Genomic DNA, 24,474 nt, shown 5'->3' on the forward strand with positions numbered 1-24,474 from the left:
GAGAATTTATTTCAACACTTCAATTGATAGAAAACTGAGGTAACCCTAACAGGAGAAAAACGTGACTCAATATTGCAGAAGGAATAAGAAAAATTACAGTGAAATCATATGTGAAAGTACAACCATGTACCATTCATTCTTTATATCTGTTCAAATTTGTACATGTTTCCGACAGAAAGATTGGCTTAGTTTGTTGGCAACCCACAACTGTTTTGAAAGCGCTGTTGAAACAGAGTATGCCATTACTAAGAAAGACTGAAGACTCCTCTCTCTCTCCCTGGTGTCATTTGAAGCATGACAATGTCAGATTGGCATTGCTAATGCACAGGCCCCCAATATACATTGGGTCTCGTTTTTATATGCTCTGAATTAGCTTTCCATACCTTTTTCACTACAGATCGGTAATTTCCAGCCTTGAGCATGCAGTATTAATTAGTATGTATGAAGCAAATGTATTTATAAACCACATTTTAAAACGAAATGTTCTTTCTTTTGGACCTTCTACAGTCTGGAGATGATCTGCAGCTTGATCTCAGACAACTATTTCAGCTTCAGACAAAAACATTTGGAATGTCAAGAGACTACTGAAAGTTCTTAGAACACCCTTATGAACATTACTGTTGTAACTCAGCAAAACCCATTACTGTTTCCCATAACACTGAATCTAAACATGCATTAGCGTGAACCACGATGGATAATTCCAAGCTGCAATATGGCCACATATTCCAGACACAGCATACACAAATGGTTGTGATCATTCACAACACAATATTGCACAATGCAGAACAGAGTGCCTCCTTTTAATATGTCTAAGGAAATTCCAAAGGTATGATGAGACAAAAGCAGATAAATTTATTTGAGTGTATTTGTAAGACGTGTTAAAGCTACTATTTAATAAAATAAAAACCTGATCACCAGGTAAGAAAACCTTTTTGGAAATGCTTTCTCTTTTCAAAGCATTGTACAAATACCCTGCTGACAATCTTATAAAACATACATACTGCAAAAATGAAACATACAACAAGAGCAATGAAGAATTACCTCAGCTTTCATCACTTCACTTGATAGAAACTGTTCTCGTGTTCCATTAAGTACAATAATATATTTGGAAAATGTAAATAACCTAATTACATTTTCTTGTTTCAATCTGCCAGGCACCAGTCATATATCGCAGTCGTATAAAAAGAAGATCCCTGCCCATCTGCAGCCAGCTCCAAAAAGGAACTAACTTAGAACCTGTGATTAATGAAGAAGAAAATCAGAAGGACATTGTTAGAATAAATGAGCATTGGCGAGACACACATTTAAGCAGTCATGAACCTCTGCATTCTCAGCACATTCAGCCCCACAACCTAGAGCTTAACATTAACAAAAATCTATATGGTGAAAGTTACTGCTTTACAGTAATTACATTATAGCATAGGTGTGCAAACAGCACAGTACTTCCACGTATGTCACAAGATGCAGATGAAGATGATGTCTTCTCTGTGACAAGGTTCTGATCAGGTAAATTGGAACCTGAACACCAATACTTAAGCAAATGATTCCTTAAGACTTTGGAGAAGACCACCACATTCATCTTACAGCACCGATATGGATGTGCCAATCTTCAGACAAGGTAAGGAACTCACACTATGAAACCAAGGCCCCTTCCACCTCTGCTAACATTTGTGTTAGGTACAATATACGTGTGGAACTGCTTTGAAAAAAACCCCACATTTATTTTCTAGTAAAGTTGGCTTACGATGTTCTCTACTTGCACCCTTCATCACCATTGCAGTTCACTATACTTTCTCTTGTCCAGGGATTGTTTTGAGGAGAAGAGATTCAGATTTAAAAAAAAGAAAAAAACATGAAAGGGAAAAAAAGAAGGAGCTGCATTTGATGCGAGAGGAAGGAAATGAGCAGAAGCCAGCAGTACCTCTTAAGCTGGCTTTACCATGAAGAAATATGTAAGGAGCTATACTTCCCAGTAACCCAGTGACAGAGACCTCCCTACAGTTCTGAAGGAAAATAACATCTGAAGATGAGAGGCTGTCTTAGAGGAGGCCTTAATAGGTGGGCTGAGAATTTTTGAAGGCGAGGCACAGTGAAATGGAGTTGAATCAATAAACAACGATGGTCAGACTTATTTCACAGTATTTTACAATTGCAAGATTTTTATTAACACACTATAGCAAGAGGGCATGCCAAAGTAGTGCTTTGCCCTATAACTACCTACTTTTGTTTCCAGTGGGGGTGCAGAGTTTCCCTCGCTTGCTAACCCTTCACTTACTCTTCCTGTACTATGCCATGGCAGAAGGCTGGCAAGGATATGAAATTCAAAATTTGTATGGAAAGAAGGCTGTGTGTTATCAAAATCGGGTAAAATATCCAAGGGTCTTCCTGTATTTTATTCTGGATTGACACATAAGGAATCTTGCAAGAATATAAACAATTTCCCCACCTTCAATTTCGGTCCAGTTGACAGCAACTTCTGCTATAGGTATTCTCAAGTGCTGAGCTATATAAAGAAGTTCCACATCAAAGGCCCTGAAGAAGAACAGGAAAGAGCAAATACAGTCACACTTGCTTCCAGAAGAAAGATGGTGGCACTGTCAATTAAATCCCTGGCCTGATTTAAGGAGGTCGGTGTTCAGTTACGAAGTTGATACCAATGGTCTACAGGTCAGATGCACATGAAAGGGAAATCAATTTCCCTGACTGACTGGCTTAGGACATAGCCAATAAACAGACGACAATACTTCACTGCGCCTGTTTTTGAAGGTATAGGTCATGCTGTGTTCTGACCACTGCTCACTTTTCATTCTGCCACAATCGTGATTTAAATATTTTTATAAACCAAGCAGTCAAACATGCAGTGTCAGTCTACATCTCTAGTAGTTTCACCAAAGGGGACAACTCCCTGCTGTGGCTTTACACTGATCTCATGGTTTCTCCTTGTACTTTCCAAGTCAAGAATAAAGGCAGCAGCATAAAAGTGAGAAATAATTTATGTTACTGTGCATAACAGAACCTGAACAGCAGTCGTACTTTACCCAGTGACCATTTAATGTACAATACAAAAACCCTCTTAAGAGACCTGTCTTTTTTGCTGGCACAATTGTTTGGAGGTTGTGCAGCGAAATGAATTGGGTAAGTGATCCTGCTCTAAGTCAGCTGCTCCTCCCTGCCCAGTTTGTCTAAAATACATTTTAATACTCTCGGTTGTCCGCACAGAGAATTGTTTGCGTGTTTCATTCTTGCAAATGCATGCTCAGGTGGTCCTTCTGGATCTGAGATATTGAGGCTTCTGATACTAGAAAAGTGTTTTGGCAACTACAGCTTGTAATGCTCATGTAAAAATTGGTATATGAAACTACCAGTAGCTGCTATTGACAAGGGTGAATGTAAATCACAGTTATGAAGATTCTGGTGATTTTGGTTAGATTTCTTAGATTTATTGATTGTTGGGTCTTCCCTCCCACCTTTGTAGTCTTCAAATGCCAGTAGGGGTGTTCTTGTTCCTTAAACGAGTTCTAGTAATTGGAATTTAAATTAAAGAGCCCTCCCCTCACCCCCCAATAAAAAGCTTTTTTTAAAATACTAGCCTGTATTGGAGAAAAATGTCAATGGCTATCCACATCTGATTTCTACTAGACTCAATACATATTCAAACACAGATTACTTTTCTTTTCCCCAGGGAACTAAACCTTGACGGTTAAGGAACCAGAAACGTTTTAGCCAAGCTGTTGGTAAGGTTTCCAGTTTGAAGTCACTGGAACAGATGTTCCAAACCTGCTTACATAGGTCTTGAAAATGCAGCTGCAAGGCAGTCAAGTACAATTCAACACTAGTCTGCATTTTCTCTCAATAACTTCCTAAGTTTAAAATCTTAAATTCTCATTGTTAAGTCCAAGACAATTTTCTTTTGAAATTTTTTTAAAAAATATAATCTTTTGCCACTGCAGAAAATGTATGCAATAAAAAAATAACATTATTCGTTCACGCTTCAAGGGTTGCTTGAATTCAAGTCATTGGTAATCCCATTTAACACTACGGAAAGGGTAGAAAGGGACAGACAGGTGAGCAAGAGCAGGCAAGAAGACACTTTAACAGGTAGCTTGGCAATTTTAGATGTTATTTCCTTCTGGTTCAGGCCACCCTCTCCTTTTAAGCAGCGCAGTGCAGTTCTGCAAAACTATTAATGCATGGAACAACAGAAGGCACTTTGAAATGCGCGCTTAGGTATGACATACATGTAGGTTCCCACTGAAGTACAAACAACAGCACACTGGCTCGCTGGCAAAATCGTTACCAAACATGCATCAACCTGAACTCACACTGTACGTGTATGTTACGGGAGAGCTACTGATATCACCCTGGACAGCATTAAAACATGCAAGGGCAGCATAAACAGAGGTTATCTGCAGAGACTACAGTTATTGTGTATAGAGAATTTAGAACCGCTTTGTAAATTTGATTTTGATTAGGACAAAGGCCTTTTAGTTGTCACAAAAAAAAGTTACAGGAATAAATGGGTTTCTTTTACCTCAGTGAACTGAATCTGCTCCAAGCAGCCTTGCCATTTCCAGTTTTCTTTAAATGAGAGTTGAATATTATTTTATTAATTATGCCATGGTGTCTTCTCTTGAAGTTGTATTATTAAATTTTTCGCTGACATTTTACATTTGTATGCCAAAACCCCCATGTATTCACCTTTGAATGTTTATGAGTCATGTGTATTAAGATTAAATCTAATTTTGTAATACTTATTCCTTAACTGGCTAAAAATCTTAAGAGACAGATTGATGAATTATACTATATAAACTGCTCTAAAACTATTACTACATAAAGTATTAGCTTAGTGGACTATCATTTGCAACAATTCCTATGGACAACCGATTATTGGAATGTCAGTATATGCATCACGCAGTATAATAATGTTAAATAGTTTGGTGAACTACAGTGCTCTAAGGATTAAAAACACAGGAATTAATCGGGTTGAACACTGTTACATGTGGTTGCCTTTTGGATAACAGTGAAAGAATCCTGAAATTAAAAAAACACTATTTGAAGCTGAAAGGAGAATGACTTCCTTAGTATACCACTGGGATAGCTTTTTTCTTCCCCAGTTCCCCACCACCTTTCAGTACACCTCGCAGGCATACTAGAGTAGTTAACTGGGGAACACAGACCGCAGTGTGTTCAATACACTGACAGTATTACACTCATTCTGCAGAACACCAGATCCAGATGGTACAGAAGAACCATACAGAAGTTTCCATAGTCAGGATTTAAACGTGGGTATGTTAGGTGCAGGCTGCCCTAGAGGAGATCAAAGCAACACTGGTGGATGAATTGGTAAGTGCAATACACGTGTTTTGACATGAAGCCATTTGTGACTAGTTAACATGTGACAGAACCGCTCTTAGAAATAGCTGGGTATTATTCACACTATGTACTTCACCAGATCCTGCTGCAGAGAGTGAAAGTAGATGCTTTCGGGTGGTGAGAAGCAGCTCAGAATACCTATAGTTTGGCTCCAGCCTGAATGAATTCAGGCTCCAATCTAAGTACCCACAGTTAGACACCCAAAAATACATCAGCAACTTCCCCACCTATTTCTAATAGTGGCTCCATTACATATTATATAACACAAACAATGTTATATGAAAGAAAGAAAGAAAAGAACATCGCCATGTGATTGTGTTTACGCTAAAGAGTACTTTGGGTTAAGTTACAATTTAAGATGATGCTGGCTAAAATTCAGTTGAACACCTAGTTGGTAGGTATTTAATTGAATTCAACTGTTTTAAACTGAACTCTTAAAATGCTTCAGCTTATGAAATACATATCCCGCACAATTATTCTGTATTTTCAAATTGCACTAGGACTCTCTGAGTTTTTTTCTCATCCAATATCATGTTTCAAATCTCAAAATCAGGCCTTCTGTTTTAACTGGAATTTATGACTTTTCTACCCAAGATACATTGTTCCAGCAAACTCTTAATGGGCAGAGAAAACTTTCAATGGTCAAAGAGGTCTAAGAATGAAACAGGATGTCAAGAGCGTTGGACTGCCAGCGCTGCTCTAGCTGTACTGTGGCTTTTGAAAGTCCACACACATCTGCCAGGAGTGGGACTTCTCACAAACTAAACCAGACATAGTTATAACAGCAAAATATTTTTGTGTTGATTAGACTTTCATAAACAATTCTACTTGTCATGCACATAACCAGGAAAAACCAATTCGATCCACTGCTTGTGTTGGTCTACAATGCAAAAGAAGTGGAAGAAAATCCCTATAGTAATATGAATGCTTATTTTTCTGTTATTTTTATATAGAGACTCAGATCTACAGTTCAGTGGCAAACTGGAGAAACAAACTTTTTTTTTTTTTATATTAAGCCTTTGAATTTTAAATGTGAAATAGCATGGCTTGTTCAGTGCACAAGGCAATTTTTATAGACAACAGTAACAGCAACAATTTGATCTAATCAGTGATCTGCTGAGTTGCATAGTATCATAAATTGCCACTTTACAAAAGTATGTCAATCAAACCAGGACTACAACTATGTTCTGAATTTTCTCTCATTTTATCACTATTCCAGGTAGGACAGTAACAGCTGCTATGTCTAGTTCTCCTAGGTAAGGAGACTAAGACATTTTCTGGTTGAAGGAAAATTTATGGGTTTTTTTGTAGTCAGAAGAGATCAATGGCCAAATTTAGGATAGGAAAATTCTGCCAGGGAAAGCATTTAATTTTCCAGTTTTCCTCCTATGCATTAAAATTTAACACAAACAGTTACATTTCTCAGGTCAAGACTGTAGATGCAGAACTAGAGCTTCTTTTGGAGCCTGAAAGTGAGTAATTCCAACTGTCTCTATTATGTTTTTAAAATATCCCTTTTAATTTTCTTTCAAGTTTTAATTTAAAAAATGTGCTCCATCCATTTCAGAAAAATAGATTAGTGGTGTAATCAGATTCAGAACCTAAAATGCAAAGCATATGCTCCCTGTTCAAAAGGTTGCTCTCTTTTCAAACTAATGTCAAAACTTCAGTATTTAGAAAGTAAATTTCAAGAATGTTTGGTTTGTATTCATATATACGCAGCCAGCTCTCCAAAGGACAGTTAAATAAAAAGACAATGAGAACACTCACAAAAAAACCCCAACAAACTAGTTTAGGAAGTAAGCATTATTTCTTAATATTAAAAATGTATAAACAGTTTCCAGTATCCATTAATTGGGGTAGTTTAACAAAATATTCTAGGAAATATCTTGGTCTCTCTTTAAAGTGTTACACGATCCTTATCACCACAATGATAAAACACTGTTTTACTTGTATATTCAGTTTGCTTTTAAGATTTCTTAAAAATAAGCATGTATAAATCAAACTCAGCACAGCAAGAAGAAAAACTATTGTCTATTTTCTAGTATTTTTAACATTAGAGAGGTGATACTCAATTCAATGTCCACTGGAATAGAAGAAAGCAGCAAAAAGCGAAGGAGGTCTAAGCGATCAGTTTTTAGTTCTTAATGCAGCTGACGCTGGGTTACTTCCTTATGATTAAACTAATACTGGAACTGTAAAAAACGCACATAAGATTGTATAAAGGAAGATCTTGATGCTCTCCCCTTCTTTTTCCCATGAAAGGTGAATATGGAAACACAAGACTCCATTTTATTGGTGGTGGTGGTGAAACACTGAAAACACCGTTTGCATTAATTTTTGGTGTCTCTGACGGCTATTTAAGTACAGAAACTTAAAAATCTTTGCGCCTGTCCAGCCTAGCAGCAGGAGAGCTATGTTGTTTACATTGACATATTGATTACCAGAGTGTAAGCTGTTCAGCTTCCAAGAAAGAGACTGTGTTCCTAGTGCTCCTTTACTGAGGTATGTTATCAGCCTGCTGAGAGACACAGAAATAAAATCTGTATTATTTCTTGAGTGTATACGGCTCTACCTTTTAGAGCAGTATTGATAACATCCAGCACTTCAGGGCAGTCTCCTGCTGCACAGTGCTAACTCAGCACTGGTGTTCTCTTGAATGCAAAGGAACTACTGGATTCCTTTATCCAAAGTGAAGAACTCTCTGGTCTGTTTTGTCTACAGAAACAACTGGCGTTGCCTACACAGCCCAGAAACCGATCTGCCTTTGATGCAAAATTGCTTCAGTAGTTTTTATTCTAACTCACTACTTTCAGGATTTACTGCATAGTTTATTCTTTTTACACAGCTGCGGCACCCAGCAACCTAACACATTGTTTTTCCTACAAATTACTATACTATGAGTCAAATTTACCCTGATGAACTTCAGTCATCTACAGCAGAGATAACACCTTCTGTACAAATCGCCCAGAGTCCCTTTATAGTCAAGGGCAGGAAACAGGCATTTGTTGGCTGCACTTCATCTGGCGTTTTTTAGAGGCTTATATTAGGATGAAGTTAATTATACTCTAAAATCATCCCTTCTATTGGTCTAAGAAGGGATCTAGGTGACAAGTAGATGCACTCTATAGAAGCAATGGAGCAAATCCTGTCCATCGTGCATGTGTACTTATATTCTAAACAAGCAGTAAGCTTAATATTTCAGGGCAGGAATTATTAGATAGCCCATTTTGTAGTAGTTTTATATTAGTATCATGAGGAAAGAGCTTGTGTATTGATGTTTAGTCTAAATATTTATTATGCCTTCACCTAAGAATTCACTTAACACAGAAAAACCTCAAAAAATCTGAGCCTGACAGAACTTGCGCAGACAGGACAGATGAGGCTCCTGCAAAAACCAAATCACGTTTATTCTCTTCAACAGCTCACCACATGCTCCCAGTTCAGCAGCTGGGGAGCCCTAGAAGATTCAATGGCTAGGGTGCTGGCTCTCAGACAGCTTTTATCCTAATAAATCCTGCTTGTTTGTTGAATATTCTCCAGCATTCTCCTCCATTATTACCTGAATATCTGAGCACCGACCATACTGAACTGAACTGAATTCTTCTTTCAATACTTAACAGACCTGCACTTCTTCAATGGGATTTTAAGATTCAGAAAATATCAAATAATTTCTTCAGATGTCAAATACCCCCAGTGTAGTGATGCAGAGGTGGTAATAAACCCAGATTTCACAGCCTTTTGTCCAATATCAAGACAGTGGTTTCTCTGCAACCCCTTGCTTATGGTGTCCATATGAATGAGTTCTGTTACCCGGTTAGGGACTCCCCATTGTTCCAAGTCAACAGAAATATGACACTGACTACTATTTCCTCCTCTTATTTCTTCATAGTAATGATTTGTACAGAACATCCATGACCAATGTCTAATCAGTTTTTATTTTCCTTTTTACATACATTTACCTTATGCAATGGAAAGACATCAGGGGCCAGTTCTGTTTAAAATAAGATGTTTCCATTAGTGGGCTATTTCAGATTCTTAAATTATTACATACAATGGAAGCCAACGTAAGGTTCTATGATGTTTGATATCCCTATATAATTTCCAACTGCAGCTGTCTGTACAAGGCAGATATTTCACTTATAACTACTGTTTCCGTTAATACACCCGCCTTCCCTGCACACTTATACCTCCCCATCTCCCAATTCATTTCCAAATCTTGTAAATATTCACTGGGAAGGGGACAGTACTTTGTTTTGTGCACTGACATGTTATCTTCCAGTTACATATGCTGAATAGCTAGCTGTGAAGTTGATAAGTAACTTTTGAGTCCTTACTGTAGTTTTTTCTTCAGCAGTGACAATAATCTGAGTTTCTCTCCTCTATGGGGGCTTCAGTTCCTACAAAACTTGCCAAAGCTTTCAGTCTTGAAGTCTCTACTCTTCTGTCAAATTTGTTTAAATTAGCCAGTAAGTATGAAAATAAAGGCAGGAAAGCACAGAGACTGCTGAAGGACAGATGAGGATAAAAATAGGCCATATATTGCCTGTTTTGGCAGAAAATTAAACCAAACTAAAAACCCCATATTGTTGTGTTAGGCACATCTGTGACTTGGAAGTATCTGAAGAGCTGTTTATTGGAAGAATTTGAAATGAATTTTCTTGGCAAACAAAATAGATATTCTTCATCACTAACCAGTACATTTCAGATAAATAAGAAAACATTCAGGGGATTAGTTTGTGAATTAATGTAAGTAAAAGAGCAAGAATAGAATTTATATTTTTATATATGCAATTTTATAGCAGCACATACAAACACAATGAATTAACACACCAAGACATGAAGATCTGGTGTGTTCCACACCAGCAATATAATTACTATAAAATAAGTTAGCAATATCCCTTTTTTGCTGCCTCTCTTCCTGGGTAATGGGGTACAGCACAATTATTTTTACTTGTTGCTAGAGAATCTGAGTGGCAGAAGAAAGCTTGTTAAGACTTTTTTCCTAAAAAAATGAACACTTGATATGTCTGACCAGTAAGTACAATTATAATCAAAAACTTCAGTTTAAACCAGAATAAGATTGAACACTGCATTTTTACAGATTAAAGTGATTATCCTCATTAATTTCTTCCAGTATTTCTTAATGGAGTAATTTATAAAGTGAAGTTAAATAAGGTAATTTTGAGGTGCGTACTTCTGGGCCTCACATATGTGTTTAACCATGTATTTAGAAAACCCTTGTACATGAAATTTACAGAATTTTATAGATCAAGTTTGGTTTTGGAGGTAGCAGCACAAATCATACTTCTGGCTCAGCCACAGTTTTTTTTTAGGGCAATAAGTAAACCACTCAGTTAGGAAAGTGATTTTCCAAATGCTGACTGCTCATAATTCCAGACTGAGTTCAACAGAAGCTCTACGTTCCTCACCAGTTCTGTGTGCCCAAACACTACTTTTGCCACCCCATTTTGGAGGAGCAAATACAGCTCAACTATCACTGCCAAAGCTCAACCTAAAACTAGATGTATTGGAATTGACTAGGACTGTAGCGTTACACACATTTTTGTACAGGAACATTGTTCAGTAATTCCGTCCCCTGTCAGCAAGCAGTAGCCCATGAGAGATTTTCTTGGATGAAGACAATAGTTAGAAAAGATTTTATTATACTTGATTAAGTCATCCTTTTTAGCAGTACTTGTAGTGTAAGAAATTTAAAAAGATCACGGTATGCGTGTGGAAAAAGTGTTTCAGTTCCGTAACTGTAGTCACGACTGTATTACTCTCATAAGGGTTCTAGCTAAATTACAACGAAAGACAGCTCTAAAGTAATTCAAAAACTATGCATTATTTTCTACTGTCTTAAATTAATGACATATATCAGTAGTCCTCTCATGAAATATTCTAGCAAGAAAATAAGCAAAGAGTATGCACTTCTTTCCACTTTTAGCCGTCAGCAAATACAAACATCTTATCAGATACGGATTTTAGGTAAAATGTTTTGGCTAAGCAGCACTGAATTGTAATGCATAATTTTTTTTTAATAGGATTAATAACTCTTAACTGTCTTTATCATAATAAGAGCTTCTCTTGATTTCTTACTCTGCCTGAATGGCTCGTATCTGTAAAAGGAGAGAGGACCCTCAGAATCAGTTTGTGGATTACAACACAATCAAAAATTGTTTGTTTGGAATTTTTTTTAGAGCAGTAAAGAAAAGAGTTATTGGGATTTTTTTTTTTTCTCCCCTCTCCTAATCAGTTACCAGTTGCTCTGACAAGGCAAAACCAAAATGTCCTACTTGGTATTACATAGCTCGTTATATACCACACACCAAAGGAAAATGGACTTGGAAGGAGACCACTGTTGCCACCCAAAATCTCAGCAATATAGTCTTAAAATCTTTCTTGCAGTTTACATTGAATGCTATTTTAAAACCAAAACCTAGTAAGACCATCTGTTCCTCTTCTCCCTGTCATCATGAGAAGAAAGAACAAAATTAAATACCCCACTATTTCCTAAAGCATTAATAAAATAGAATTCCTACCAATTACCAGGATATTTTAGCATAACAAGAAATCTAAGTTGCCATGCAAGTAGTACTGTAATTGGTTAAACTGAGCAGCTAGGATTTATACAGACATCACGTGCTTCATAGTAGCTGCAATACTGAAATTACTTTGACAAAACCATGTTCAATTAGGAAATAAACAACAACAAAAAATGAAAGAAATTACCAGCGTTCTATATGAAGAGCTGAGAAAGTCTCCGAGGCAGCTTTTCTGGTCAAAAGTTTAAATCCACACTGCGTGTCCCTGATTTCTTTGACACAGAGAAACCATACAAGGAAATGGAACCCATACATAAGAAGAGTTCGAAAGTAAGAGCGCTGTGGACGAAAGGCAAGAAGTTAGATGGTTTTATTTAAGTGATGAGCAAAGTGCTGAAAAAAGCTGGCTTACAGGACAATAATCCTGCTCCATGACAGCTTTTCTAAGTTTGTAACCTGTTTTTGTTTTGCACTGGAATGAGACCAGAACTTTTCAGTTTTTACACTGAAACAAAATTTCAGCTGAGGAAGAAAGACTTGCCCGTCAGGCACCGGTCTAGGATATAAGAAGTCCAAGTTCTTCCAGATTTCCTTAATTCAGAGCAGCTTTTCATTCCTGATAATACCTTATTAAGTGGAGCAGGAACCTGCACCTGGACTTCAATTAATGAGTGACAGCCGTAGTATCTCTGCATGATTCTCAGGGAATTCTCCCAGGAAGAGTGAAGAAAGAAGAGGGGTGGCATGCTACATGTTCTACTCCACCGGGCATTTACAAGATATTTTTTCCCCTCTGTCTAGTCCTCATTTTCCTAGAACTTGGTTGAACAGGTCCCACAAATTCAATAGTTACCAGGACAAACAATGGAGAATAAGCCAGCAGGACTGTATAAAGACTGCTACTTCTAAGAATGCACACTAAAAATTAAACCAGTCCCAGCTCTACTCTAACACGATAATAAAAAAATGAAAATGTTTTATATTACAAAAAAAAAAACAACAACCAAATGGCAGCATCTCTTGTCTGCCACCCCCTTGTTTCATTCAAGACTGAGTTTGCACACACCATGTTAAGGCACTTAAGGGAATGCAATTAGAGAATGCGCTTTTTTTTGCAGTAAATGCTGGACCAAAAGAAAACCAGGACTAAAGTAACATCTGCTGTGCAAGATAATGTTACATTTTGTATTTCCAGCAATGTAACATAGTCTCCTCTTTTGTTCTTTTGCTTTCACAAATATATTTCATTCTCCTGGTAAATGTTCTCCCAGCCTACTCTTTGGTTACGCTTATGTTCCTGACATAATAATCATACAGATAAGTTTGTCCATGGAATCCAGAGGCTGGACTCTGGGCTTGCAGAGGTCCCCTCTAGTCTATTATTCAAGATAGCTCCTAAACAACTAGACCTCTGATCCACATCGCTTCTGAACTCACTGCTGGTCTTAAGCTCAATTTGAGTGATTGTATCCACAATTACAAGCCAAATACCACACAAAATGTTTAGGAGCCAACAATTTAACTGCTAAGCATCTCTGGGTGATAATAGATGCCTTTGAAGCTAATAATTTCAAACTCACTTGAAAAATGAGAAGATGCTCAACTTTATTATGTGTATAGGCTTTGACTTAAGGAAATTCAAATTCATAGCTTGTCCCTCAGCAAAGTGCTCTAGCCCTAGATTAATGGTGGACCTAGTTGTGGGTTCTTTGGCTCTTTTGATGAAGGTGAACCACTGTATGACCAAGAATACAAGGCTACTAGCCCCAAAAGGGAAGCTCTAAGAGGCTGCATGATTGCCAGCCAGTGAAACTGCACTTACTTCACGAAAAGGAGTTCATGGATTACACTCATCACTCCCAAGACTAATGAATCCGTAGTATGAGATGCATAAATGAAGTACATTAACAATTCTGGAGGCAGAACAGAATTACTTATGTTGTGAGACTGCATTTAAGGGTGAAATTCTCGTCTTAATAAATCCCACAAGGCTGTTTATCACAGATCCATTCTACTGTTTTAGATGCCACTAAGCCCAGAAAGAAATCCCAACTTCTAAAAGACTGTTCTGAACAATTTTTTATATATACTGCACTATACAAGAGTCTCTTTCCAGTGTGGTAAAGGCACTCTTCAGTTTCTAGATTTGGGACACCTGTAAATTCTTAGTAAAGGAATCACCAGCTGGTTTGGTAGTACTGCTCTGTTGGAAATATGGGAAGAAACAGGACACATCCTAAAAAGTGTAGCTTTGCATTTAAAGATAAAGTCCTGTTCCAATTCCTCTCCCTCATGTAGCAAGACCTTCAAAGGTGACAAGAAATATGAATACACTGAAGAAAGCTTATCTATATTCAGTACCTGACCACACTACGAAGCACTTCAGCACAGATTTGTCAGCTACACGGTCTCCCTGCAGTAGCAACATTTCCAGGCTACACAGCTAACAAGTAACTGCAAATGTGATATTCTGTGCCACAAGCATGCAAGTACCATGTCAAAGATGTATCCTAACTTCTGATAATGATAAAGGGTTTGGATTTGTTTTCTTTTTTTATTATTACTTTTCTGAGGATGCTAACATAAGTGCAGCAGTATTTACAAAAACTTTTTCCAGTGAACTATTCCAATACTACCTGATAAACTGGAAGAAAAAAAAATTAAAGATCTACCAGGGGCTGAACATTACCAGTGGAACTTCTTTTGAACTTTTGTAACTATTTGAGTAGTTGTGTGTATGTTTTAGAATCATTTAAAGTATTAAACATCAGTATAAACAAAGCTTACTCTTGAGAACATTCAACATGATGAGCACATCCAATGATGCTGAAAAAATTAGTTCAGCAATGCGTCTGTTGCAATACAAGTTCCACGCCTGTGCTTTGTCAACTACTGTCTGCCAAGACATCAGAAAACCAGATGCAAGATAAGACTGTGTGCCTATGCATCACTGTTTATTCCACAAGAGCCACACACAGAACAGTACTGTGTTCAAGACTCAAGTGTTACCAGTAATACAGAAAAATCACAGTACTTTCCCAACAAATGGAGATACTCTTCGAACAGTTTGCTGCTAATTATTGCTAACTCATTTTAAACAGGTTTCAAGAGCTGCAGGTCAAGCTTTTGCACTGGAATGGAATCAATAAAAGTGAACTCATCAATTGCCTTCCACTCCAGGTCCAGTACTGGATACTAGCTACCAGTTCTGTCAGGGATTAGAAGCTCTGCTTGTAAGATGTTCTCAACTAGGAAAATTAAATCCATAAACTGGAACACTAACTGAAAGCAGTTCAGAGTGCCTGAAATCTGGATCACATCCTTTGTACATGATGGAGCACATGCTACACTTATGACAAGCTTTTCCTATTTTTTAGCTTCCATTCTTTTACAAATATTGATTATTTAATTGTAAAATCTGTAGAGCAGAACCAAATAATGGAAGTATTTGTACACAGCAGGAAATGGAGACAAACCTTTGCTATTGAGTCCTTCTCCAGATGAGCTCTAGAACCACAGGAAATAGCCATCTGGTTCTGCACAGGAATACAATTTAAAGAGTTGTTACTTAAACTAACATTTTCTGAATGAGTGGAATCTTGTGTTGAGAACTGTGTAATAGAAGACTTCAAAGAAGCATATTTTTCTGTTTCCTGTAGCTACACTTTTTCTTCTGCTAGATTCTGAGGCCAAAATCAGTCTTTTCTACAATTAAGAGTTCACCTAAAGTTTATTACATTTTGCATGCAAACTGTTGCAATTTATTCAAGTCTGGTTTAGTTTACATTGTTCCTCTGAGGTACACACACAGTAAATGTATTAACCAGCACAGACAAGCATTCAGCATTCCCAGGCATTTATTGTTATAAAATATGTTTTCCCTAAATACTGCATTGTGGAAGGGTTGACAGAATAAAGTACTCGTTGCACTCATGTATGTTCAAACAAATAAAATGCCATGGTATCAGCCAAAAATATGACCTCAAATTAAATCAAAAAATGTGATCAAAACAAAAGGTTTAAAATTATTCTCATGCTACTACTTCTCACACGAAATCTCTCAAATCTACTATATTTCAGAGTGTGTGACTGATGCCAGAGAAGCAGCAGCTGCTGCCACCGTGGTAGCAGACAGCATCAGGGAAACACCACTGCCTGGCTGTTCCTGTGCTTGTGGTCCTGCGCTCTTCACACAGGTGCATCCCTTGCAGCTCCCGCTGAAAGGCTGCGCATCACTTCTGGCACTTTGGGAAACTAACTACAAATACCTCACTCATCTGCATTTAAGCAGAAAATAAACTTCAGTTCTTTCAAGTCAACCATCCAAAAGAAAATGACTATGCAGGGAGGAGCTCACTCTTATTCCACAGGTTTTTTGAATTTTTATTTACAATAAAAGTTCTTCCAAATATTGTCATTAAAGTAACAACTCTGAGAAGAGAGAACATCTACAAAACAGGGTGAAATTAAGATGCATCCTTAAAGGTATATAGGATGACATCAGATAAAAAGAAAATACAAAACATTTAAGAAAGAAAAAAATTGATTTTTTAACTGAGAAGGCAATGCATGGTATTTATACAGAGTAGAACAACTTCAAAGGAAGAATGATAAATAAAACATTACATAGTACTGCACTGAAATAGGCACAATGAATGCAAAGGAAGTAAGAACTCTGTGGAAGCTACCTTCTGACAGCCCATTCTTGCAGCTTCTAAGCATACACCTAGGTCTTCAACCAGATCTCAAAAAACTCAAGCTGAAGAGAATGTTAAAAATCAATCTGTATGCATGCATATTAAACTAAAACCATGATAGTTTATACTCACAGGCCAAGGCTGAAGATTTTCTAGACCTTCTTCTACTTTTTCAATATCTGCAAATTTTGTAGCTCCATCTGCATCAGCCATAAGAATTTTTTTCCCCCGAGAAATAAAGACACCCTGCAATCAAAACAGTCAATAAAAATCATTGCCTTTGAAATCTGTATTTGTCTTAAGCTAGCTGCAAGACACTCCAAAAACCTAACGTACTAACTAGAACAGTGGAATCTCAAAAGATTCAACACAAAGGGTGAGTCTTAATATTCTGCTACTACCATCAATTTATCAATTTATATTGTAATAACATCTAGAAACTTCACACACTGAGTAGCATCCCACAGTGACAGACGATGCATGAACATGAAAGGTTAACAGTCCCTCTCCAGAGAAGCTTGCAAACGAAAAGCTTTACAAACCAAAATCCAAAGAGACAGTAAGTTGCTAGTCAGCTATACAGGGGAGCACAAAGAAGCAGTGATTAGCAGCTGCCGCTGCGCTGGACAGCGTTTCTTTGTCATCTGAGCCATGGAAAGGAGGATGCAGTGCTATTTTTTCCTAAACTGTTTCAAAAGAATTCAAGAGATAATCTTAGTTTTGAGAAACAAGTCTTAAGTCACAGTACTACTACAAAACATCTGTGACGCACAGGTCTCACAGCTTGTTTTGCCATATCATTGATCAGACAATTTTTGAAGGGGTCTAGGCAGGAAAGCGGTTAGCAGTGGGTTTGCCAAAAGGACTGTCGCAACCAAGCACGTCTGACTTCGGAAAAACCTGTCAAGGAAGTAGTAGTATATACGTCCTCTCTACACTCTGCAGTACAAAAATATATCAGAGAATTGTTCTCCTTCTCCTGGAATAACTTCAACATTATATCTCTTACAAACGCTCCATACATTCTAATGTAATGTTCTCTCAATTTGCTAGTTACTCATGTTTTATAAAAAAAAAAAGAAATTGACATACTAAAGACAGAGCTTAAAATACAGATAAAGACAGTCACTGATAACCTGTAAATGGCATCATCCCTTTTTGTAAAAGTAAAGTGTTATTCATCTTAGGAAAAAGTGTTCCTTCTAAATGTGTAACAGCTTTTTTATTTTTAGAACATGATTTTATGATAATATCTATGTGAAAATTAATACATGAAAGCATAAATTGCGCTGGTTCTACTATCAAGTGTGAGTGATAGCAGTGGGCTTCAGTGAACACAAACTTTGCTGAATAACTGTTTGTTCATTAGCCATTTTTAAAACCACAACTACGACCTGGCAAGTAATGTTTGCAGATTTAGCTGTATTTTCTCTACAAAAGCTCTACTTTAATCTGTAAGGGTTTGGTTTGGGTTTTTTTTTTTTTGTTGGTTGGTTTTCTTTTTTAAACACAAGCCTATTTCTAAGTGGAACTAACAGGAACATGAAATTCAAGTCTAACTTCTTTTTCCTTTCAAATTCTCACATTAAAAATTTCTTTGTTATTGATCTTCCCGGCAACAAAATCCTGTTTCCAAGATTTAAGATAAGCTTATTTTGAAAAGAGATTTTCTCTTAATTTATAGAACCTGTACTCGGTTTTCTGATAATCATTTTGTTAATGTATCAAATTCAAAACGCCAATCAGCCCAGCTCTATCTTCTGCATATTTGGGCACAATATGGTAGTTCAGACAGAGAAGGAGATGAAAGTATCAATTACCATCCTGACTGCTCCTCCTTTCCCTCGATTTTTTACCAAAGAAAGCACTCGTACTTTGTCGCTTCCATATTTCTCGCAGTACTTCATTGCAACCTGATAGACACACAAAAACCCAGCATAAAACAAAACCAGAAAACAAGGTAGAAGTTTACATTTGCTCACCCTTTAAATAAATAAATAAATTAACAGCACAGAGCTATAAGCACTTCAGATGACACATTGCCAGTGTTTGCTGGAGTCTGTTTGGGAAAATAAAAACCGGTTCATAGTCAACACAAGAAGACTGAAGAAGCTAGTCATGTTCAATAAGAACAGAATATTACCCCAAGCGATTCTAAACAACATTCACCCAAGTCTAAAAACCTCAATACTAATGTAATTTACACAGACTTTTTATACCAACATCAACAGTTAATCAAAGAAAAATAATTTTCTGCTACTGCTACCTATTTCTCACTTGTTGCACTGCTATCTGTGGTTTTAAACAAATATTTCACAGTGACCTAAAATCCCATTCACACTGCAGGGATGCACACGTTTTGTTCCACGTTGTGGGGAAGAGAAAGCATGAGTTTTCTCCTCTAATTTTTTCTAAAGGCTGTCTCAAGTCCTTGTAAGTCCAGAGGCCCATGGCCATAGCGTGCTCAGTTAGAAGTATTGCTAAAAAGAATGCAAAGCAGTCAAAAAATATATACGAGCAATCCCTAATGGACAAGCCTAAAGAAAGTAAATGAAAGAGCAGCCTACATTTTAGTAGCCACGTCAAACACCTTCCAAACAGTAGTAAAAAAATTCTCAAGTTGGCAAGCCTTTCTTTCCAGTGACATACATTGAAGTCAAAGCAGAAGAATGCAGAACTATTTTGAAAATACTACTATTGGCATGGGGATTTTTAAATGAACAATGCCATGAAGGGTACGGGAAAGAGCTACATGTCTGCTGTACTGTCAATCATAGTATAAATCAGCTATTTTAAAAGGCTTTTTAGCTCCCTCAGGCTCATATTCACATCACTATGCACATGTAGAACACTTCATAAGAAATTACTTGAAGATAAGATTAGAATTTTTAGAATTTCAGCTGCAGGAAAATGGCTGTCACAGCCACCAATCAAGAATACCAGTATTTGCAGAAGCATTGCATGTGTATGCATGTGTGGGAAAATCACCTGGGGAGGAAAACCTAACAGAAGTGCAGTATTACAGAAAGCTTTTTTATGATAAAATATTGTTACTGCTTTCAGGATGGTTGACATACACGAAATCTACTCTACCATGGCTCCTTAAGCAACACAACCCTGCCATCTTAGCACATGCTGATAGGAGTAACGGAGGATGGAGCGGAGTGGAGACACTGTGGTCAGGCTCTGTTGTACTCCCTGCAGGAACGGGACCTTGGCAGTACCACACAGCTGATAAGATGAGATGTCCGCTGCTGAGCCAGTAATTGTGGCAAAACTGCTTTCCTTAGATGAGATGATCTCATCATAATACTAACACACACCTCCACCCCAAAGTTACCTGCCTCCAAGGTACTACCACACCTCACTGGGCACGCGATACCAATCGGTAACAAAAATGTGTATGACTAGAATCACTCAAGCTCCACCTAGATGGAAAGAAAATCAACTGGCCTTGGACTGAAGTAAGTCCAAAAGGGAAAGAATTGCTGTCTACACTCCCCAATTACTAAACTCTGATTTAGTGTTTAACTATATGTTAAACATTTCTGTGCACAAAGTTTACGTCAAGTTGAACTACCCTCTTAAGTTTTCAAAACTGATGAACGAAAGGACTTCTAACCAAGGACGTCAACCTCGGGGACAAAGAACAGATTGAAAGAAGAACAGTTACCTAAATTATGCAGAAAGATGCCTTCAAGTGAGAAAGTTCTGGCCAAACTGATAAGGTGAAAGTAGGACAAAGGTTAATTGTGGTAGTGGGAGATCACAACCTCCAACTCAAATATTCCCCCCAAAAAGCTCAGAGAGCATGCATAGTTAGTGAAAAACTTCAGCAGCGCTATGTGAGGATGCATATTAGCATGCATTAGAAGTGAGAAACTTTTAACCAATCTTGTTACGATAATGAATATGCAATGTGCTACAAAGTATAAAAGTAAGCAAAGGAGGAAAAAAGTTAGGGAAGCCTCCATCCTAACTTCTGGGATCAGTTACTGGGCTTCTCCCCCATAGGGACGCCTATTGGGTAAGAACCTTATTCTACGAGTAACTCATGCTAGCTGTTACTGTGTTATTTTAAACTTGCTTGCAGTCAGTATATTATCACCGGCAATCTTTGAACTTTATTGTCACAAACTTGCATTTTGTATAATAAAAATCTTCAGCTGAAGTTCATTTTGTATAAATCTCTGGAGATTTGCATAGTTGTTATAAGGGATTTGACTCAGTGACACTGTCAGTGGGGGTCCCTGAATAGGTGAGTCAAATCACCCTCCAATACAGCGACTCCCACAACGCATATGGGACAATTACAGAAAGTATTCAGAAACATGAATTTTAATTGTCAACTACTTCCAAAACATAAATGCAAAACATTGTTATATTCCACAAATGCAGTACAAAACCCATACCTCTGATTACTTGGCAAAATGCTTCTTTTCCTTACCTTTGTAGTTTGATCTTTACTACCATCATTAACAACTATTACTTCATAAGTGAATGATGGATCTTGTTTCTTGAAAACAAAAACAGAAATAATGCATTTCATTCAGTTTCTTAAGTAGGTAGTAGGTCTTTCAAACATCAGCATTCTTTCCTCTCTAGCAGTTTTTAACTCATTCATGGTTGCCAACAGACACCAATATGGTGCAGTACATTTGTTAAGATGGCATAATTCAAGAATTTTACATATTTGATGTGTGTTCCATTACATCGGCTTGTCATAGTTCTCCTCAGCTATCATCTAGAACTGAAAAATCAATTTAGTTGTAAAAGATGAAACCTCAAAACAACATCACTGTTAAGAAAATACAAACAAAACAAACCCCACAAACCTTCACAATGGGCTTCTTACCCAGAAAACAAACCCTAATGAAGAACAGATGCTTAAGAAACTTGTCGGAGCAAACCAGGATTTAGTTTAGAAATCTAAATGTATGGTTAATCCTTAATCTCTGTCTTGGAGAGGGTATCATGCACACAATGATTTTTCATCACATAGTAGTATATTAAATTTTTACTTAAGTTAAAAATACTTTCCAGGCATTCAATCTAAAAACAACTGATAAGAGACAGAAGTGTTACTTCTAAGTGATTAAGTTATACTGTTTTAACATACACCAAAATAACAAAGTTAATAGATCACTGATTTACTATACATAATACGTAGAAAAAGAATGAATTTTGAACACAAAATGAAAATACCTGTCTTTTTTCTAGATAATCCAAAGCTTCATCCATCATAAGAGGTACTACGGAAAAGGTGGAGGAGGTCAGGTTAGTAGATTATAAAAGGCAAAACATCTGTACAAGCAAGCTGAAAACAACCACAAAGCAAAGCTGAGCAAATTGCTTCTTTCATACACCACCTTCAGTAAACAAGCTCAGTACCTGCAGCTCTAAGTCCTGTCCTTTCTGAATGCAAAAAGAACACTGAAGAAAATCACACATGTAAGATTTCTTCTTCTGAAGAAGCAACTTTCCATTTTGAAATACATAATCCTCTACACAGTATCAAAGGGGAAAAAAAAAAATCCTCCTCCATGACTGACCCTGCAAACCAGCACTGACTTTATCTATTTAAGCAAGCTGACATAAAAGGCAACAAGGGAAATCCCTAACACTAGTCCGTAACATGCCTTCTCTTACTAAAACTGCTAGCATTGACGCTTCAGCCAACAAACTGGCACTACTTTTGCAGCTGATTTATCTGCAGGCTAGAAAGACATTCAACCTGAGGGTGTCTTTGTAGTATACGTTCATTCCTGACCCCATTTCACGTGATTATTTTATCTCCAAAGAGACACATAAACCAATATTACATGAAGCATATCAATGCCTTGTTTACTGGAAAGAGGTGTATGAGTAGCAAGACGGAGGAATGCACTGGACTTCAGCAAGGGCCAGGCCTACCTTGTGTCCAGATACGCTTTATTTGTCAACATCTCTTTTAACGGAATCCCAAACAGCTCAGAACTTTCAGTCACCAAGAAAAAGGAATGACAATGCGTGCTACCATGCCAACCCCAAGAACAACTTTAGAGCTCGATCACTCCTATTGTACCTGGAAGACCTCACTTTTTAGTATCAGGTGCTCATATATATGGCCAAGCCAAACAGAAACAGATCATTATTTTTTCTACTTGTCTGAAGCTGCTGCTGCTGCTTACAGAGTAGGAAGCTCTGAAATAAATTTTAAAATTATTTTTCTACTTCTTGCCTTACGGCCTTTACAGGGGCAATGAGCAGCCATTCTGCTGGACTTCATGAAAATGAAGTGCCCCATGCTATTTTTAGTAGCAGAAATCAAGTTACACAATGTCTTAATTTTGAAATTCAATGTACTTGGACTGTTTTCTGGAAACTGTGTCCAAAATCAGATATATAATCTGGCCTGCCAGAATCTACTGCTAACATAAACTGACCTCTGCATTACTAGAGTAACAACAGAGAGATTTTCTTCTTTTTCTCGAAACAAGAAAAATCTTACACCGGTCTTCCTCATTGTATGAAGGCACAACAACAGAGAGTTCCTTTGTAGCGGGATCATCTATACTTGGTACAGATTCTTTCCTGCCTTCAGCATTTAGAAAGAATTTCTCCTCTTCATATCGGTGAAAGGCTGGTATTTTTCTGGCAGTTACATGAGCAATCATACAAATCTGTGATGAAAAAGAAATGAGAAAAATTGTTGAGCATCTATTAAAGGTTTGCCTAGCTGTTGAACGTGCTACAAGGGGCAACCAACTGTATTTCACAGTGAGGTGGGTCTGCAGTGCAGTACTTCATCCACTAACCAAATCACACAGGCGCAAAACCTTCTCGTGCCGTTTGATTACTCCATGTCAGCTACTCCGACCACTGTTGGCATCGTTGGCTTGTTGCTGTTTTCAGCTGCAAAGCATGCAGATGCCTCCAAAGCTGTGGTCCAGGCCCCAGTGCCCCTTCCCCAGGTGATGCCTGCCACACAAGCTGGTGCTGCCCCCGATCCGGCACAGGGCCGCCGGCAGCCACGGCACCACTGGCGGCCGGGCAGCTCCCTGGGCTTGCACGGCTGAGGCTCTGATCTTCCTTACGCACAGCTGGAATAAACGCGCAGAACTTGGGGTTTGGAGCACTTCCACCGTGGAGCACCACACGGGCGGCACTGCCGAGGGACACCGGGGTTTCCCGCCCCAGGTGCCAACCTGCTCCAGCCTCCCCGGTCCCTCCGCCGCTCAGAGGCACACGGGGCTCCCGAGCGCTCGCCGGCAAAGCGCCTCACCAGGGCGTTTCCAAGATGCACCGTAAGGGTGAAATGCTCCATTTTTATCTCGTTTACAGGGCGCTTCACCTCACGCTGGGCGCGAACACATCCCCCCGTCAGCCCGCGCCGAGGCCCGGCCCGGCCCCACCAGCCGCTGTGCGGACGGAGCTCGGCGCGGCCCGGGCCAGCCCAGCCGCCCGGCGGCGCCAGGGCCCGCTGCAGGCCGCCCACCCCCCGGCAGGCCCGGGCGGGCAGCGCCCCGGCCCCGCATCGCAGGGGCGGCGGCCCCACGTTCCGCCCCCGCCCTGGAAGCCCCTGGGCCCGCCGTGACCGCGGCGCGGCTCTCACCAGGCCAAAGAGGAGGACGGGCAGTGCCGCCAGCGCGGCGGCGGCTGCGGGCAGGGGCAGCGCCATGGCCCCGCGGCCGGCAGAGGGCAGCGGCCCGGGGCGGCGGGCGGCGCCCTATCGCGCAGCGACAGCGACGCGGAAGCGAGAGCCCCGCCGCCCGCCACCGAGAGGGGCGGTGCCGCGCGGCGAGTGGCGGTGGAAGCCGCCGGCGCCCCCCAGCGGCAGGGTCCCGCCTGCGCCGCCGCCCTATCGCCACCGCCGC

At 38.9% G+C, this 24,474-nt stretch overlaps 1 protein-coding gene across 7 annotated transcripts; it reads right to left on the minus strand.

Annotated features, from left to right (window-relative positions):
- Positions 1–829: 829 nt before the first annotated feature.
- On the minus strand, positions 830–24,345 carry ALG5 (ALG5 dolichyl-phosphate beta-glucosyltransferase). Of its 7 annotated transcripts, none has more exons than XR_005826330.1 (11): positions 24,213–24,345; positions 23,109–23,280; positions 21,824–21,870; positions 21,066–21,134; positions 18,439–18,531; positions 16,751–16,864; positions 15,398–15,457; positions 12,109–12,260; positions 7,818–7,891; positions 2,447–2,532; positions 1,043–1,236 (listed from the first exon to the last, which is right to left on the minus strand). XR_005826330.1 is itself a non-coding variant. In XM_040583724.1 (10 exons), exons 1-10 carry the CDS (start codon positions 24,276–24,278, stop codon positions 1,124–1,126), a joined length of 972 nt encoding a protein of 323 aa, XP_040439658.1. In that variant the 5' UTR covers positions 24,279–24,345; the 3' UTR covers positions 830–1,123. The 7 variants fall into 7 exon arrangements, 5 of the variants coding, with proteins under 5 accessions (XP_040439658.1, XP_040439661.1, XP_040439662.1 ...); XR_005826329.1 differs by having other exon boundaries at positions 7,818–7,894; XM_040583724.1 differs by lacking the exon at positions 7,818–7,891 and having other exon boundaries at positions 830–1,236.
- Between the last annotated feature and the right edge of the window lie 129 nt (positions 24,346–24,474).

The sequence above is a fragment of the Falco naumanni genome, chromosome 2 (assembly GCF_017639655.2).
Source record: "Falco naumanni isolate bFalNau1 chromosome 2, bFalNau1.pat, whole genome shotgun sequence".
In the NCBI taxonomy this organism is placed as follows: domain Eukaryota; kingdom Metazoa; phylum Chordata; class Aves; order Falconiformes; family Falconidae; genus Falco; species Falco naumanni.

Excerpts from the sequence above, each read along its gene's own strand:
- ALG5 (XM_040583724.1), bottom strand. The coding sequence starts at position 24,278 with ATGGCGCTGCCCCTGCCCGCAGCCGCCGCCGCGCTGGCGGCACTGCCC. Across the intron at positions 23,281-24,212 it reads CCGTCCTCCTCTTTGGCCTG|ATTTGTATGATTGCTCATGT; the intron begins GTGAGAGCCGCG and ends TTTTCATCACAG. Across the intron at positions 18,532-21,065 it reads GTAAAGATCAAACTACAAAG|GTTGCAATGAAGTACTGCGA; the intron begins GTAAGGAAAAGA and ends TGTGTCTATCAG.